Source organism: Zalophus californianus, chromosome 10 (genome assembly GCF_009762305.2).
Source record: "Zalophus californianus isolate mZalCal1 chromosome 10, mZalCal1.pri.v2, whole genome shotgun sequence".
In the NCBI taxonomy this organism is placed as follows: Eukaryota; Metazoa; Chordata; class Mammalia; order Carnivora; family Otariidae; genus Zalophus; species Zalophus californianus.
In genome coordinates, this window is record NC_045604.1 from 72,597,765 (window position 1) to 72,611,152 (window position 13,388).

At 46.4% G+C, this 13,388-nt stretch overlaps 1 protein-coding gene across 1 annotated transcript in view; it reads right to left on the reverse strand.

Annotated features, from left to right (window-relative positions):
* Window positions 1-6,795: 6,795 nt before the first annotated feature.
* ADCY9 (adenylate cyclase 9) overlaps window positions 6,796-13,388 on the reverse strand; it is a 115,811-nt gene continuing 109,218 nt past the window's right edge. Inside the window, exon 11 of the mRNA XM_027611017.2 lies at window positions 6,796-8,813. Coding sequence (XP_027466818.1) covers window positions 7,625-8,813 — 1,189 coding nt within the window. The 3' untranslated portion in view covers window positions 6,796-7,624. The remainder of the gene's footprint in view (window positions 8,814-13,388) is intronic.

Consider the following 13,388-nt stretch of genomic DNA (forward strand, 5'->3'; position numbering starts at 1 on the left):
CTGTGCTAAATGAACATTCCAAACATATCTGTGATGCCATCAGAAGTCTTTACTCTTGAGGAGGAAGAGATAACATTCCGGCAAACCAAAAGTACCAAAGAAAAGTTCCACCAACCCACCACATAACGAGACTTGCTGCTAAAAATTAAACTACTGGCTTCCTCAGTCCTTTGTGAATAGTCAATAAGGTCCATTTTTTACCCAAGAGCCCCAAATTGGTGGAAACTGCAAATTATGTTCTGTGATATTTCAAGTTAAACAGCCAAGTTATAGTTTTCCCTCTAATACTTCCTTGAAATACTTGAGATGTACAGATATATGTTTTTAAGATTTTTTTTTTTTTTTGACAGAGAGAGACAGAGAACACAAGCAGGAGGAGTGGGAGAGGGAGAAGCAGGCTTCCCACAGAGCATGGAGCCTGATGCGGGGCTCAATCCCAGGACGCTGGGATCATGACCTGAGCCGAAGGCAGACGCTTAACAACTGAGCCACCCAGGCGCCCCCAGATATATGTTTTTAAAATGACCCAACATTATACATAATAATTTATTGTGTAATCAACGGTTGGGGGGGGAAACCTGATTTTATGTTAAAGGTAAGCAATCTGTTTCTGTTCTGTTTGCAGGAAGAACAGGACAGCAACATAACCTGTGCTTTCCACAGATCTTTCTGAAGGCACTGATGAGTTGCAAACTCTGCATTCCCCTGGCACTCTTGGTTAGCACACGGACACAAGTCCATACGGACACTGGAATAATTTTAAAACATCTCCATTGTAAGCACACACTAGGTAATCACTTAAATATTCCACATTGAATTCAAGTAGCCAGTCTTATAAAAAGAAGGGGAGAGGTAGAGAAGGGGAGGTGTATTTTACGTGTACTTGGGCACATAGGGACCTACTGTCTAATTTCACCATTTAATTGCACGATGACCCACTCCACCCCCTGGAATCTTAGTTCTCTCTTTGCCAAGAAAGAACTAAGTCCCCCATGAGGGACCAAGGAAGGGGGAGGCCATGACAGGCAGTCATGTGGATTTGGCAGCATGCTCCGGGTTCCAGCTCTGTAGCTGGGAACTGGGCTGCAACCAGCTGGACCAGGGCAAGACCCTCCGCTAAGTTCAGCTCTGCAATCTGTTGTACAGAAAAAACACCTCTGCCTACGCACATAGGTGAGGCATTATGAAGACCAACGGGTCCCCTGTGTCTTAAGTTCTTTGGTGGAAGCTGTAACGGGAAACTGCTTTATGTGCTCTTTGAGACATGTTTGCCTAGGTGAGAACTGAATGGGTTATTTTCTTTCAATCAATAAAATGGCAGCTTGCTGTGCTTCTGCAGGTTTATCCGTATTCCTGAAGTTAGACAGTGAGGATGGCATCTGGCATGGAACTGAAACCTACTTGGGAGGTCAAAGAGAGCGGTGGAAGGGGGGTGGGGAGCTGGTAGAATGGAGGCACCTGTGTCCTTGGAGAGGCATGGCTGTCCGTGAGGTGGGGCTGGCTGGTCCTCGGTGGGAGGACTCCCAAGAGGTCAGGGCTGGAGACCCAAGAGGCTGGAAGCCAGGGAGAAGGTGAATGGAGATCTTCCCAAGCAAAGGCGCGGTGAGCCATGAGGTTTGCCTTGGGCACAAGGGTGTCACAAGGGAGTCAGTCCCGCAAGCGTGTAGGTGTGCAGCTCTTCCCTTTCCCATTCCTCTTCCTTTTCCCAGGATCACGTGGACAAATCCAAACAATTCCTCCTTTCCGACACCGTCCACTGCCCTTCCAACCTATGTGGCAAGAATTTTGTTTGCTGAGAAGAGCAAAAAAATCAGAGGAAAATGAGAGAGCAATTTGTTCAGAAGATTGCCCCCTGCCAGAAGCTGCTGCCTGCCTGGTGACAGGGCCCAGGGCAGAGACAGGCGGAGACAGGACGGGCAGAGACCTCTGCTCACAGCCCCCAGCCCTCCCCGCCACCGGCGCTTCTTTCTGGGAGGGCAGGGAGACGCTTTACTGGGTGGTGCTCTTCCGGAAAGGCTCCCACCAGCCAAATCAGTCCAAGCCAGTGCCTTGTTCTGAGACCCTCATGCTGGGGCCCCAACTACCATCTGGAGGATGGTTTTAACAATGGAAACAGATGATTTCACGAGTTGTATGTGGAGTGGCCTGCTCTCCCCATGAGGGACCAACACAATACGGGTACAAGTTGTTTTCTCTGTTTCTCATGCGTTGTTCTTTCCTCAAAGACTGAATACTCTTTAAGATCATGAATATAAAAATCATCTCTTTGTTTACAGATGACACTGAGAAGCCGCTGTGTAAACACATCAGTAAGGAAAGGACGTCGCTGTGCCAACCTAGATACCTGGAACCACCCTTCCACCTACTGAAGAATTCGCAGCAGGAAAGCAATAGGAAAAGCAGCATCTCTGATCACAGCTGTTGCTCGAATATTCTCAAGCCTCATGGCAACTTCAACAGCCCAAATAAAGGGAGGTTTGGCATTATTTGGCACGTCGTAGGTACTCAGCTGGCTGAGTGTTCCTTATCTGTTGGGAAGAATCTGACTTTGTGAAACTGTAAAGTCCTTTGAGTGGCTCCTTGAATATATTTAGCGAATCCAAACATAAAACACGAAAATATCATTTGCTTGGGAATGCATATGCAAACAAAGCAGCATTAACATGGGGAACCGAATTTCCAATGCAGTCCGGAAATGCTTGGAAACCTCACCAGCAGATAGTTATAATAAAAACTCATCATTCCTTAGTTGTTGCAGATCGGGGGAACTTTATTTGAATCTGGGGACTCATGAAATTATATGCAACATTAAAAGGGTGTGTGTGTGTGTGTGTGTGTGTGTGTTTCTGGAGAAAAGAGCCATAACTGTCATCAGATTATCATGAAATTATATGCAACATTAAAAGGGTGTGTGTGTGTGTGTGTGTGTGTGTGTGTGTGTGTGTGTGTGTGTGTGTGTGTGTGTGTTTCTGGAGAAAATAGCCATAACTGTCATCAGATTATCACAGGCTCTGTGAGCCAAGAAAGGTTAAGGTCACTGCTTTCGATGACTGAGATTTCAGGCGGCCCTTGGCTCCTGATACACAACCACTTAATTTGCTTCTCCTTCTGGCATGTGGGCCCAAAGGGAACAGGGAGAATTCCCCAAACTGACGTTACTCTAATATACAGTGATAACTCTTTGGAGTCACATAATTAAAAAAAAAACAATTTTCATGTAGGAAGTGTATAAAAATAGACATGGGAAGATTTTTAATTTACACGTATAGGGTGTGCAAGTGTGTACTTTTCTTAATCACTTCCTTTTACTTATCTCTTCCCCAGTTAGTTTCCTTTTCCTGGCACCTGGGATCTATTCCAGGTGGCCACAAGGAGATTCCCCACAGCAGAGAAAAGCAACCACATGCAAGAGAGAAACCACAAAGGCTAAGTTCTGAGGCTTACTGCAAAAAATTAGGGGCCGTCTTTCGTGACTGCCAAGTCCTCAAAAGTCCCCGGGGCACCCCTTCGAGTAGAGAGACCCACGCTCTCACATGACCTCTGGTGTAGCACAGACCACGACTCCCTGACCTCCAGAAAGTTTCCTAGGGCTCAGGAGGGAAGGATGCCCACATCAACCCGTAATGCCCTCATAAGCACCAGGTTCCAGCAGAGAACCATCTAGAAGCTTGATCCCTGTGAGGTGATGAACAAGGACTGGGGGACCACATCTTCACCTTCCTCTGCTGAGTCTACAAGAGGATCCTGTGCTCTGAAGTTGCTGATAAATACTGTAGTCACCAGGAAAGACTTCGTAGGGGAAAAGGCTCTACACCCCAACAGATCTATGGTTTTGCTTCGGACCTGGAGGTGTTGTGAACCTCTGAGATACTTACAAATGGCATGTATGTGTTTTTGGGAAGAGTGACTGTGACTTTAAATGGATTCTGAGATGGGTCTGTGACTTCCCCTGATAGACACCCTCAGGAACAGGCTGTGTAGGTGTGTCTTTTCAGAAAACCTACTTCATTTTCTCAGTCAATTCCTTCTCCTAAGATCTTGCAGGAAAAACGATTTAGAAGGCCTAATAAAATAGGGATATCGTTGCAAGCCAAACTTGTCCTATAACCTGCTTTATTTTTTTTTAATTTCCACATAAAAATATTTTTCAGTCGAAGTTAACTGTAGCAAATATGTCCATTAAACAAAAAGAAAGAAACCACATACATAAATAGGGTTGTTTTGTTGTTTTTTTTAGCTGTCTTGTTTTCAAAGTCATGATGTGAAAGAAAAGCAAATCTTATTTTAGCCACAAATCACAGGGAATAAGGAGTGCCTTGATTTCTGAAGTGTTAACTGATCTTTTCAACGAGGAAATACCAGGCATCAAATATTTAGATTTTAGAATATTTTAATATCCATTTCTTGAGTGGATGCATTCTGAAATAATTAGAGTTAACAATTTAAAAAGAGCAGAGTGAAGGAAAGATGGAAAATGCAAACAGTTGGTTCTTGTTAATTTAATTTCAGGTTCTAGGCATGATGTGATTTTCTGAAACAACCAGCGAAAAAACGCTTACCTCAAAAATCTAGAAATGCAAACGCAGACAGATCTTTGGAAACTACACATTATTACAGTCCACGTAGCGGGAAGCACGCGGCCCTCTGGCTCTCAGTGTCATGTGCAAATGTGCAGGTGCTGCCTCCAAGAGTGGAGTCAGGGTTAATGGAGTCGCGTGCAGGTGTTGCATAATCGGTGTGACTCTTCAAGCTACTTAAGGGCTTCATAACTGATGCTCTACATTTGTTTGCACTGGATAAAATTAGGTGTGCTTGTTTATATATATATATATATATATATGCATATATATATATACACACACACACACATATACATATTGTGTGTGTGTATGTGTGTGTGTGTGTATAATTTGATCTGACTTGGGGCCAAGAAGAAAACGGCAATTGCAACTCAAAGCGACTATTTACACACATTCAATTCTGAAATATTGCTTCCTGACCTAAGTTCGTAAGAGGTATTGCCTCTGTGAAGAGCACATCCGTCATATTGGTAGCACTTGAACCGCTGCTCAGGGGCCTGTCCTCAGTGATTCTCTGTTCAACGCCAATGGAGCTGGATACACGGCGTTTCTGTTGCAGAGATTCTGTGCTCCTGCGTTGAGGTATGCTTCAGGGCAGGGAACTGGGAAGGACCCAAGTCGCCTGGTGGCCCAGAAAGAACATCTGTACTGGTGATTTAGGAAGGCTCGGGGTGTTTTTTTAAAAGACAATTTGAAACTCTGGGTGAGCCAACCATCAAAGGCTTCAATGCACACGCTGCTGGACCAGATCGCCAGATGTTAAGACCCTCTCCCTGCGGTCTGCGGCTTCCCATGATCAGGAATCACAAACACCTTTGCAGGAGGGGAAGGGAAAAGAGAATGTGCTGGGGAGGAAGCATGTGCAGAGACGAACCTTGTAGGACATGTTCTGAGTGGAACAGCAGAGATGCAGGCGACCCGTCGGCAAACACCCAGCCCCTTAGCTGCTGCCAGAGCTACAGAGCCTGAGGACAGAAGGCAAAAGGAGAGGACCACACTCAAATACATGCCTCAACACTGATGGGAGGAGTCCCTAACATGCCCACAGTCCCTATGGACAAGGACAGTGTCGGGTAGTGTTTTAAAATAAAAATAAAAATAAAAATTCTGCAGTATCTTATAAGAATACATTCTTTAGAAGCAAGAGGTATTGTCACACCATCCTTCCTCCAGCATTGGAAGACCAAAAAACTGACAGTAAAACCTGAAGGAAGATCTTAGTTACCGAGAATGCTCTCGACTCCCTGGGACGTCAAGATCCTGGCTATGGCTGCATTGCTGGGAGGCCACCCCACGCGTGTCCCCCCTGGGGAGCTGACCCATCAGAATCAGTATTTCCTGATGCCAGAAATGGCAGATTCTCGATGAATTTTGGGAGGGGGGGACTGATAATGGGACTTGATGTAGATGTGATAGTCTATACAGAGATTTAGCAGCGAAAAGAAAATGCACAGCAAATGCCAATGAAGACCTTAAACAGAGAAGGAGCTAGTCCTCAAACTATCCTGTGAACCGTACGCTAGAGTCACCTTGAAAGTAACTATGCTGATGACAGGGCAACACGAGCCTCAGTTCAACTCTACATATGCTCCAGACTCAACATGGCAAAATGTCATCACAGACAGGATCAGCAACAAAGGGCCCAGAAGTGATTTTCCTTAGGTTTCCTCTCCTTGCCCTAGCTCAACACCTCGTGTGCATGCGGATGATTCTGTCCCTACACACAGCATGAGAACGCCATCAAAAGAGGGCTGGGATTCACCGGGTTCAAACCTGCCACACACAGGCCCTGCACAAGCCAAGAACAGGAAAGGATGAGAAATTTCTCAGCTTTGTGCAAGCCAAGCCCACTGGCACTGCCTGCCCACCGCTGTGCTCGGCTCAGGCCTCCTGCCTCACGCGGGGCAGGGCTCTGCAGCAGGAGGGCCCCAAGGGCATGTATCTGCAGCCCTCTGGACAGAAGTGGCAGTGCCCGTTAGTGGCTGAGAGCATCTCCATCCCAGGGAGCGCTGGCCAGGCCCGGTCAGGTCTTGCTCAGCCCGTGTGGGGAGCCCCTGAGTGGCCCAGAGTGGCCAAAGCACTAATGGACATCTTCTCATCCTTCTGTGTCCCCCCTACAGACCCCCTCCCCCCAACCCAGCCTATGTCCCTTCACCAGAATGACCTGGCCGCCCCTCCACCAAAACACACATTTCCTGATAAATAAATAAATAAATAAATGCAACCCTCAGACGTTTATTTTGAGTTTCCCTCTCAGAGGATTCAGCTTCAAAGACAAACCCCTTCGCTCCCAGCTGGAAGACCCCTTGGTGTCTGGGGCAGAATGAAACACGGTTTTTAAATACCTGAGGCCTGGGTTCACAAGCTCTGCTACTGGTTAGCATCTGCAATCTTGGCCTGCACAGGGAGGAAGCCCTAATGCCCCACAGCCCCTGAGGGCCTGGGTGCTCTGGAAGGTGCAGGTCGGGAGGGCGTGGGCCACCCTGTCTGGGGGCTGCTTGCAGCCCACGCCCCCCCACCTCCCCTCACAGTGAGTTACTGGCACTTGATCTCAGATTCATAAATGAAAGTGTGTGTGCGTGTATGTGTTTACATAGAAAGGTCAGGTCACTGGAAAACACTAGTATGTATACAGAAAAGAAAAAACCCGCAAAAACATTGTACGAGCAAAAACAAAACAAAAACCCAAAGTGTCTTGTGAGAAAAAGCAATAAAAATGATATCTTAACCACAGCTTCGTTTAAAAAGTCCAGCAATACCCAATGCCGCGATCTCCACAGGCGGCCTATGTTCCCAAATGCGAGGCCGGGCCACCCCTGAAGGCACTTGTTCTCCATGCTGCTGACGCTCACACCCAGGGGACAGGGCTCCGGAGGACAAAAAGCAAAGAGACGGATGTGTGTGGCGCACAAAGACGTCAGGGCAATGACCACGCAGCGCCACATCCAGCGATGGAGGCTGTGGTGCTCGGGACGCACAACAGGCAAGTACAAACATGATTGTGTTTCGAGGAGCAGAGCACCGTGGCAGCGACGGGTGCTGCGTCACACGCTCTTGGAAACGTTGAGCCTGGTGAGCTCGCTGGCTTCTTCCACGTCCACTTCTTCACAGTCACTTTTCTCTATGGCTTTGCCAAATCGACACCTTTCTTCAGCCTTGAGGGGCTCTTTCCATGGCCTCTTCAAGGACAGGTGAGTGTCCTTGGCCTGCACGCTGTTTTCGGAACCCAGAGACGCCTTGTCCGCGTTCTGTACAGAAGGCACCAGGTTGGCGATCTCGTCCGTGGGAGACCGCCCGATGCTGCCGTCCACCTGGACTCGGATGTCCGGGGAGATGGACAGCTGGTGCTGTGGTACGGCCCCACTGTCCATGCACTTTGGGTACAGGTAGGTCTTCATCTGGCCCTTGCCCTTCACGTTCACTGTCCCCCGGTAGTCAAAGTCGTAGCCCATCTTGCTCAGGACGCGGTAGCTCTCCTCGCTCACCTGGATGCGGCACTCCACCCCCGTGCTGTCCATCCTGCTGGCGATGTTGACAGTGTCGCCCCAGATGTCATACAGCAGCTTGGTGGTGCCGATGACCCCCGCCGTGAGCGGCCCGTGGTTAAAGCCGACCCTGAGTTTAAAGTTGAACCACAGCATGTTGCTGTTGAAGTCGTCCACCACACGCATCATCTCCTTGGCGAACTCAAACAGGACCTGCAGGTGCTCCTGCGGGTGGCTGCCGTCCTGGCACTGGACGCCGTTCAGCCCCGATGCAGCCATGTACGTGGCCCCGATGGTCTTGATTTTCTCGATGCTACTGTAGCCTGGCCTGCTCAGGAGCTCGTCGAAGTCCCCGATGAGCTCATTGAGGACCCGGTAGCATTCCTTGCCCCCCTCGTAGTTCTCCTCGTAGAACTCACTGAAGTTGACGATGCTGGCGAAAATGACGCCTCCACTGTCGTGGTTCTTGGAGTAGGTCTGGGAGACCTTCAGCTGCTCAGCCACGTGGTAGGGGATGATGTTTCTCAGCAGCCAGTCGGCTTGGTCCCTCATGCTCTGGATCTTGGTGCGGTGAAGGTCCGCCTCCACATCCCCGTGGTAGTGCAGGCGGTAGCTGACCTCAAATTCTCGATTCAGGAACCAGACCAACAAGAGCAGGAGGAAGAAGACAAGAATCACTTCCTGGCCAATCAGGCTGGCTGTTCTGCCATCACGCGGCAAGGAACTATTGCACGGATTCCCCTCGGAACTGGAGAGTAAAGAGAAGAGAAAGGATGTACCTTCTTAAGTGCATCTTTTAAGGGAGAGTTTGCTGCTCACGACTTGCGGGTTCTGAAACAGCCCAGCTAACTAGCACTCTGCACCAACGTCTGTGGAGTTCAACGTGTCAATGACCTGCAGCCGAAAAGCTACCTGACCCTGTTTAGCTGGCTGGCTGAACAGGTGCCAAGATAAAGACTGATTTTTGTAACTGATTTCTGAGTAACTACTTGGCGACTGCTTTGTTCTTCAGGAGTCTTTAGCTCCTTGATTTAAAAATCTTTTCATTTCCGCAAACTTTCTATTTAGAAAATTCTAAACACTATAGGAAAGTTAAGAGACTAATAATACATCTGTACACCCTTCTTCTGGATTCAACAATTGCTGACGTTCTGAGGCTTTGCTCTTTCCCTCTGTCAACACACATGCGCGGTGCACACAGCTTTCCCGCTGAACATTATGAAGGTAAGCTGCAGACATCATGACCCTTCGATCCTGAACATTTTAGTCCCCATCTCCTAAGAATTAGGACATTTCCCTATGTAACCACACTACCATCAACATACCCAAGAAATTTAACATTCTCTGACATACTCACTTTTTAGATTCCTAATCCAACTTTAGTTCTGATAGATGTGTAATTTTACAATGAGTGTAAGTTCTTTATTGCCTACTTGTATAAAAGTCCGCCAATGTACCATTACCCCCTACTGAGTTAGTTCTGTTTTGTCAAAGTCATTTAAGACCGTTAATATTTTTACAAATAATAGGTATACTTTTTTTTTTTTTAAGTAGACTCCATGCCCAGCGTGAAGCCCCACACAGGGCTTGAACTCATGACCCTGAGCTCAAGACCTGAGCTGAGATCAAGAGTCAGATGCTTAACCAACTGAGCCAGGTGCCCCAATATGTATACTTTTAAGAGTAGCACCTTGCGAAAAACTCAAACAGCATAAACAGTGGTATAAAATAAGTGTCTTTCCTATGAGAAAGTTGTGGTTTTCTTGTGGTTGTAAGAAATTCGAATACATGCATGTACTGTAACAATCAGGGACCAATCCTGGGCATTTGGCCTGTGCCCATCCCTTTCCCCCAGGGAACGCTGCCACCATGCCATCCCCGTGCACAGAAGGGAGTCTATAGAAGGGATAAACTACTGGAGTTGGAAATGCTGAGTCACTTCAACTACTGCACGTTTATAATTCCATTAAAAATTTCCACATTCTTGGGGGGTGGGGGGCTGTTCTGTAGTTGGACGGTGCTGACGAGCAACAGCTGTGACTGAAGATTAACACAAACACATCTCTTTGAAAGCTTCTTTTTTAGAGGTACTTTTTCCACTTAAAAATACTACATTCTCATCAGAAGAAATTTAGGGGAAAACGCAGAAAGAAGATTCATCCATTATTGATAATCCAGAGGCCATCAACTGTTAATGAGGGTTGCATTTCCTTCTTGTCTTTCTTCTGTTTGTTTACAAAACTGTGACTGCTCTGTTCATAAAAATTCTGGACCCTGATGTGCTTCTAAAGCACACAGAGTGGGCTTCTAGATTTTATGTGTCAATGGGTCGAGTCACCATATAAATATAATTATATATAAAATGGATGGGTCCTCAGTTTCAATAGCTCCATGGCACCGAAAACTCAATTCTGTAATCAGAGCATTTAATAAGTTTTACTGTTACCTGTGACTTCAGAACATTATAAAATATAACGAACTTGATCAATCTGGCCATAATGGTCCCCTACGAAACACAGTGACAAAAGTCCTGGCCTTGGAATAAGAATCCCGGAACTCTGTCCCAGCTGGACCACTGCAGAGTTCTGGAACCCTGGGCAAGATTTCTAGGTCTCGATTTCCTCCCACGTAAACTGAAGATGGGCCAGAGTATCGCTAAGCCCCTACTGGCCTCAGATTCTGTGCAGAAAGCAGTTAACATAGCAGGCCTGAGGCTGCCATCCATAGAAAGGCCTACTGGCAAGAGTGCCCAAGGCTAGCATCAGGATCTTGGATTTGGGGAGGTTCCCACCCCTCCTTTATAAGGGGGGACTCACCGTGCCTAGACTGTGCCTTCCTTCTGAGTGTCTGAAATTTTGGTCCCGGCAGCAGAGATGCCTATGTGGCCAGCCTCTAATACAAACCCAGGGTACGGAGTCTCTGTTGGGCTCCCGTGGTGGACAACATTTCATCTGCACTGTCCAAGCTCACCGCTGGAGGAATTCAGAGTGTCCTGGACTATGCCACAGGGACAGGACTCTTGAAAGCTGGCAACTGGTTTCCTCTGGACTCTACCTCATGTACCTTTTCTCGCTGCTAATTTTGCTTTATGTCCTTTCACTGTAATAAATCACAGCCACGAGTACAACTATGTATGGAGTCTTGAATCCTCCTAGCGAATTCCTGTTCTGGGGGTGGTCTTGGGGATCCCTGCCATAAGTTCCATGACTTGGCCCCTGTGAGCTAGGAACCAAAAAATGCCTCTATCATAAGACACAGCACACTTATTCTTGTCATTTGATCAAATAGCAATACATATCGTGAATCTCAAGTACTAAACAGTGAATTATTTTAGATGACTGAAACAGATTTGTGTCCAGCCATGCAAGCCTTCTAACTCGCTTAGAGTAGGGAGAGAATCTGCAACAGGAGGCATTAAATCTTCTCTTGGGTGAGTCCATCTTGTTGGGTTAGGAAGTGACCTTTCTTTTTTTTTTTAAGATTTTATTTATTTGCGAGAGAGAGAATGAGAGACAGAGAGCATGAGAAGGAGGAGGGTCAGAAGGAGAAGCAGACTCCCCGCTGAGCAGGGAGCCTGACGTGGGACTCGATCCCGGGACTCCAGGATCATGACCCAAGCCAAAGGCAGTCGCCCAACCAACTGAGCCACCCAGGCGCCCAGGAGGTGACCTTTCTGTTTCTCCAAAGTGGTAACATTGAGGAACAGCCCCCTTTATGAGTAGACATCACCAAAGCTTAACATCATCTTAATGGTCCAATCAGATTTTGTAGCCCTGTGGCAGAAATGGGTGATGTGTCTGGCTTTCCTCAAGCAGGCTGCTACTCTTGCTTTCCTTACTGTAGCACGGCCTGACTCTGGGGAGGGGCCCAGGCCAGACCCTCTGGACAGAGGAGGGGAATTGTGGAACAGAGAGAGAAAGGGAAACAGACTGTGATGTTTGCTTCCATCTGTTTAAAAGGGGCGTCCTAATACACAGATTTACACTTAGTGCCCAAGGGGCTGCCATGCCACAGAGATCTGGAACAAGTAGGAAAGAATCACTTCCTATCAATAACCTGTATTTCTCATTCCACTACACAAGGAACAAAGATTCCCAAATTCAAATAGCAAAGGTCAGTTCCAGAAAGAGGAATTTTATGGGACTAAATGCAAGAGTCAATTTATGACCTAATAGTTGGACATTAAGTCATAACTGGAAGTTAGAGTAAAATATAGTATAATTCATTATCATGGAGAAGAGGGATTAAAACAGAGAGAAAAACAGAAAACAAAGATCACTCATGGACCTAACCAGCTTAACATGGAATTTGTTAACATTTTGGTGTATTTCAGTGCCATTTAAAATCTATGCCTACAGATGCGAGGCTGGGGGTCACCAAGCTGGGACACAGAGGGTGCTTCTGGGGTACTGGTAATGTCCTATTTCTTGGTCCAAGTGGCAGTGAATGGGGTGTGCTCACTTGTGAAAATTCACTGAGCTGTGTTCTTATGATCTGGATACTTTTCTGTGCAATGTTATATATTCGTCAATAAAAAGTTTGCTTTAAAAAAGCTAAGTGTTTTATTTTAAATGCTATAGTTGTGATCATCATAGAAACACATCTGCATCCTACCTTTGTTCCATACTTTAAATTTCCTTCCCACTACCTATGTGTCCACAGAGATTTTTTTAATTGTAGAAACAAAAAAAAATCACTCATTACCAGATCATAACTATGACATATTTTACATTTTTTTCATTTATACAATGAAATACCTGGCTGTAGCTACATGACATATGCAGTTTCACGTAAGTGTTTTTCTTATTGCTACATCTTAACAGCAGCAATATTTGAGCACATGGTCATAATTTAATTCATTTCTTTTTATTGGCAACTGAAGTTGCTGACGGATTTTCAGTGTTATCAGCCATTGTGATCGATATTTTTGGGCAGGTGGCGTTTATCATATGCTGAATTATCCCCTTGGTAGATAAGAAAAAACAGAATTATTAGGTCAAAGGCTATGAACACTTTCGTAGATCATCAAAGTACTTTCTAAAACTATGTACCATTGTGAGGAGTAATGAGGCCTGGCAGAAAGAGCATGGCCTGGTAGTGAGGGAGGCCAGGGTTTAAACATTGCCGACGACTAGCTGTATGACCACAGACAGGTTCCTTAACTTCTCTGAACTTCAGCTTCCTCATCTGGAAAATGGGGACAAAGTCACCTACCGTGTCAAGTTATTGTGAGAAATAAACCATATGTTATAAGTGCCTGGCAGCTTAACAAAATAAACACCCACCCGGGTATGAATGTACCAGCCCTTGGGCTGGGTATGCA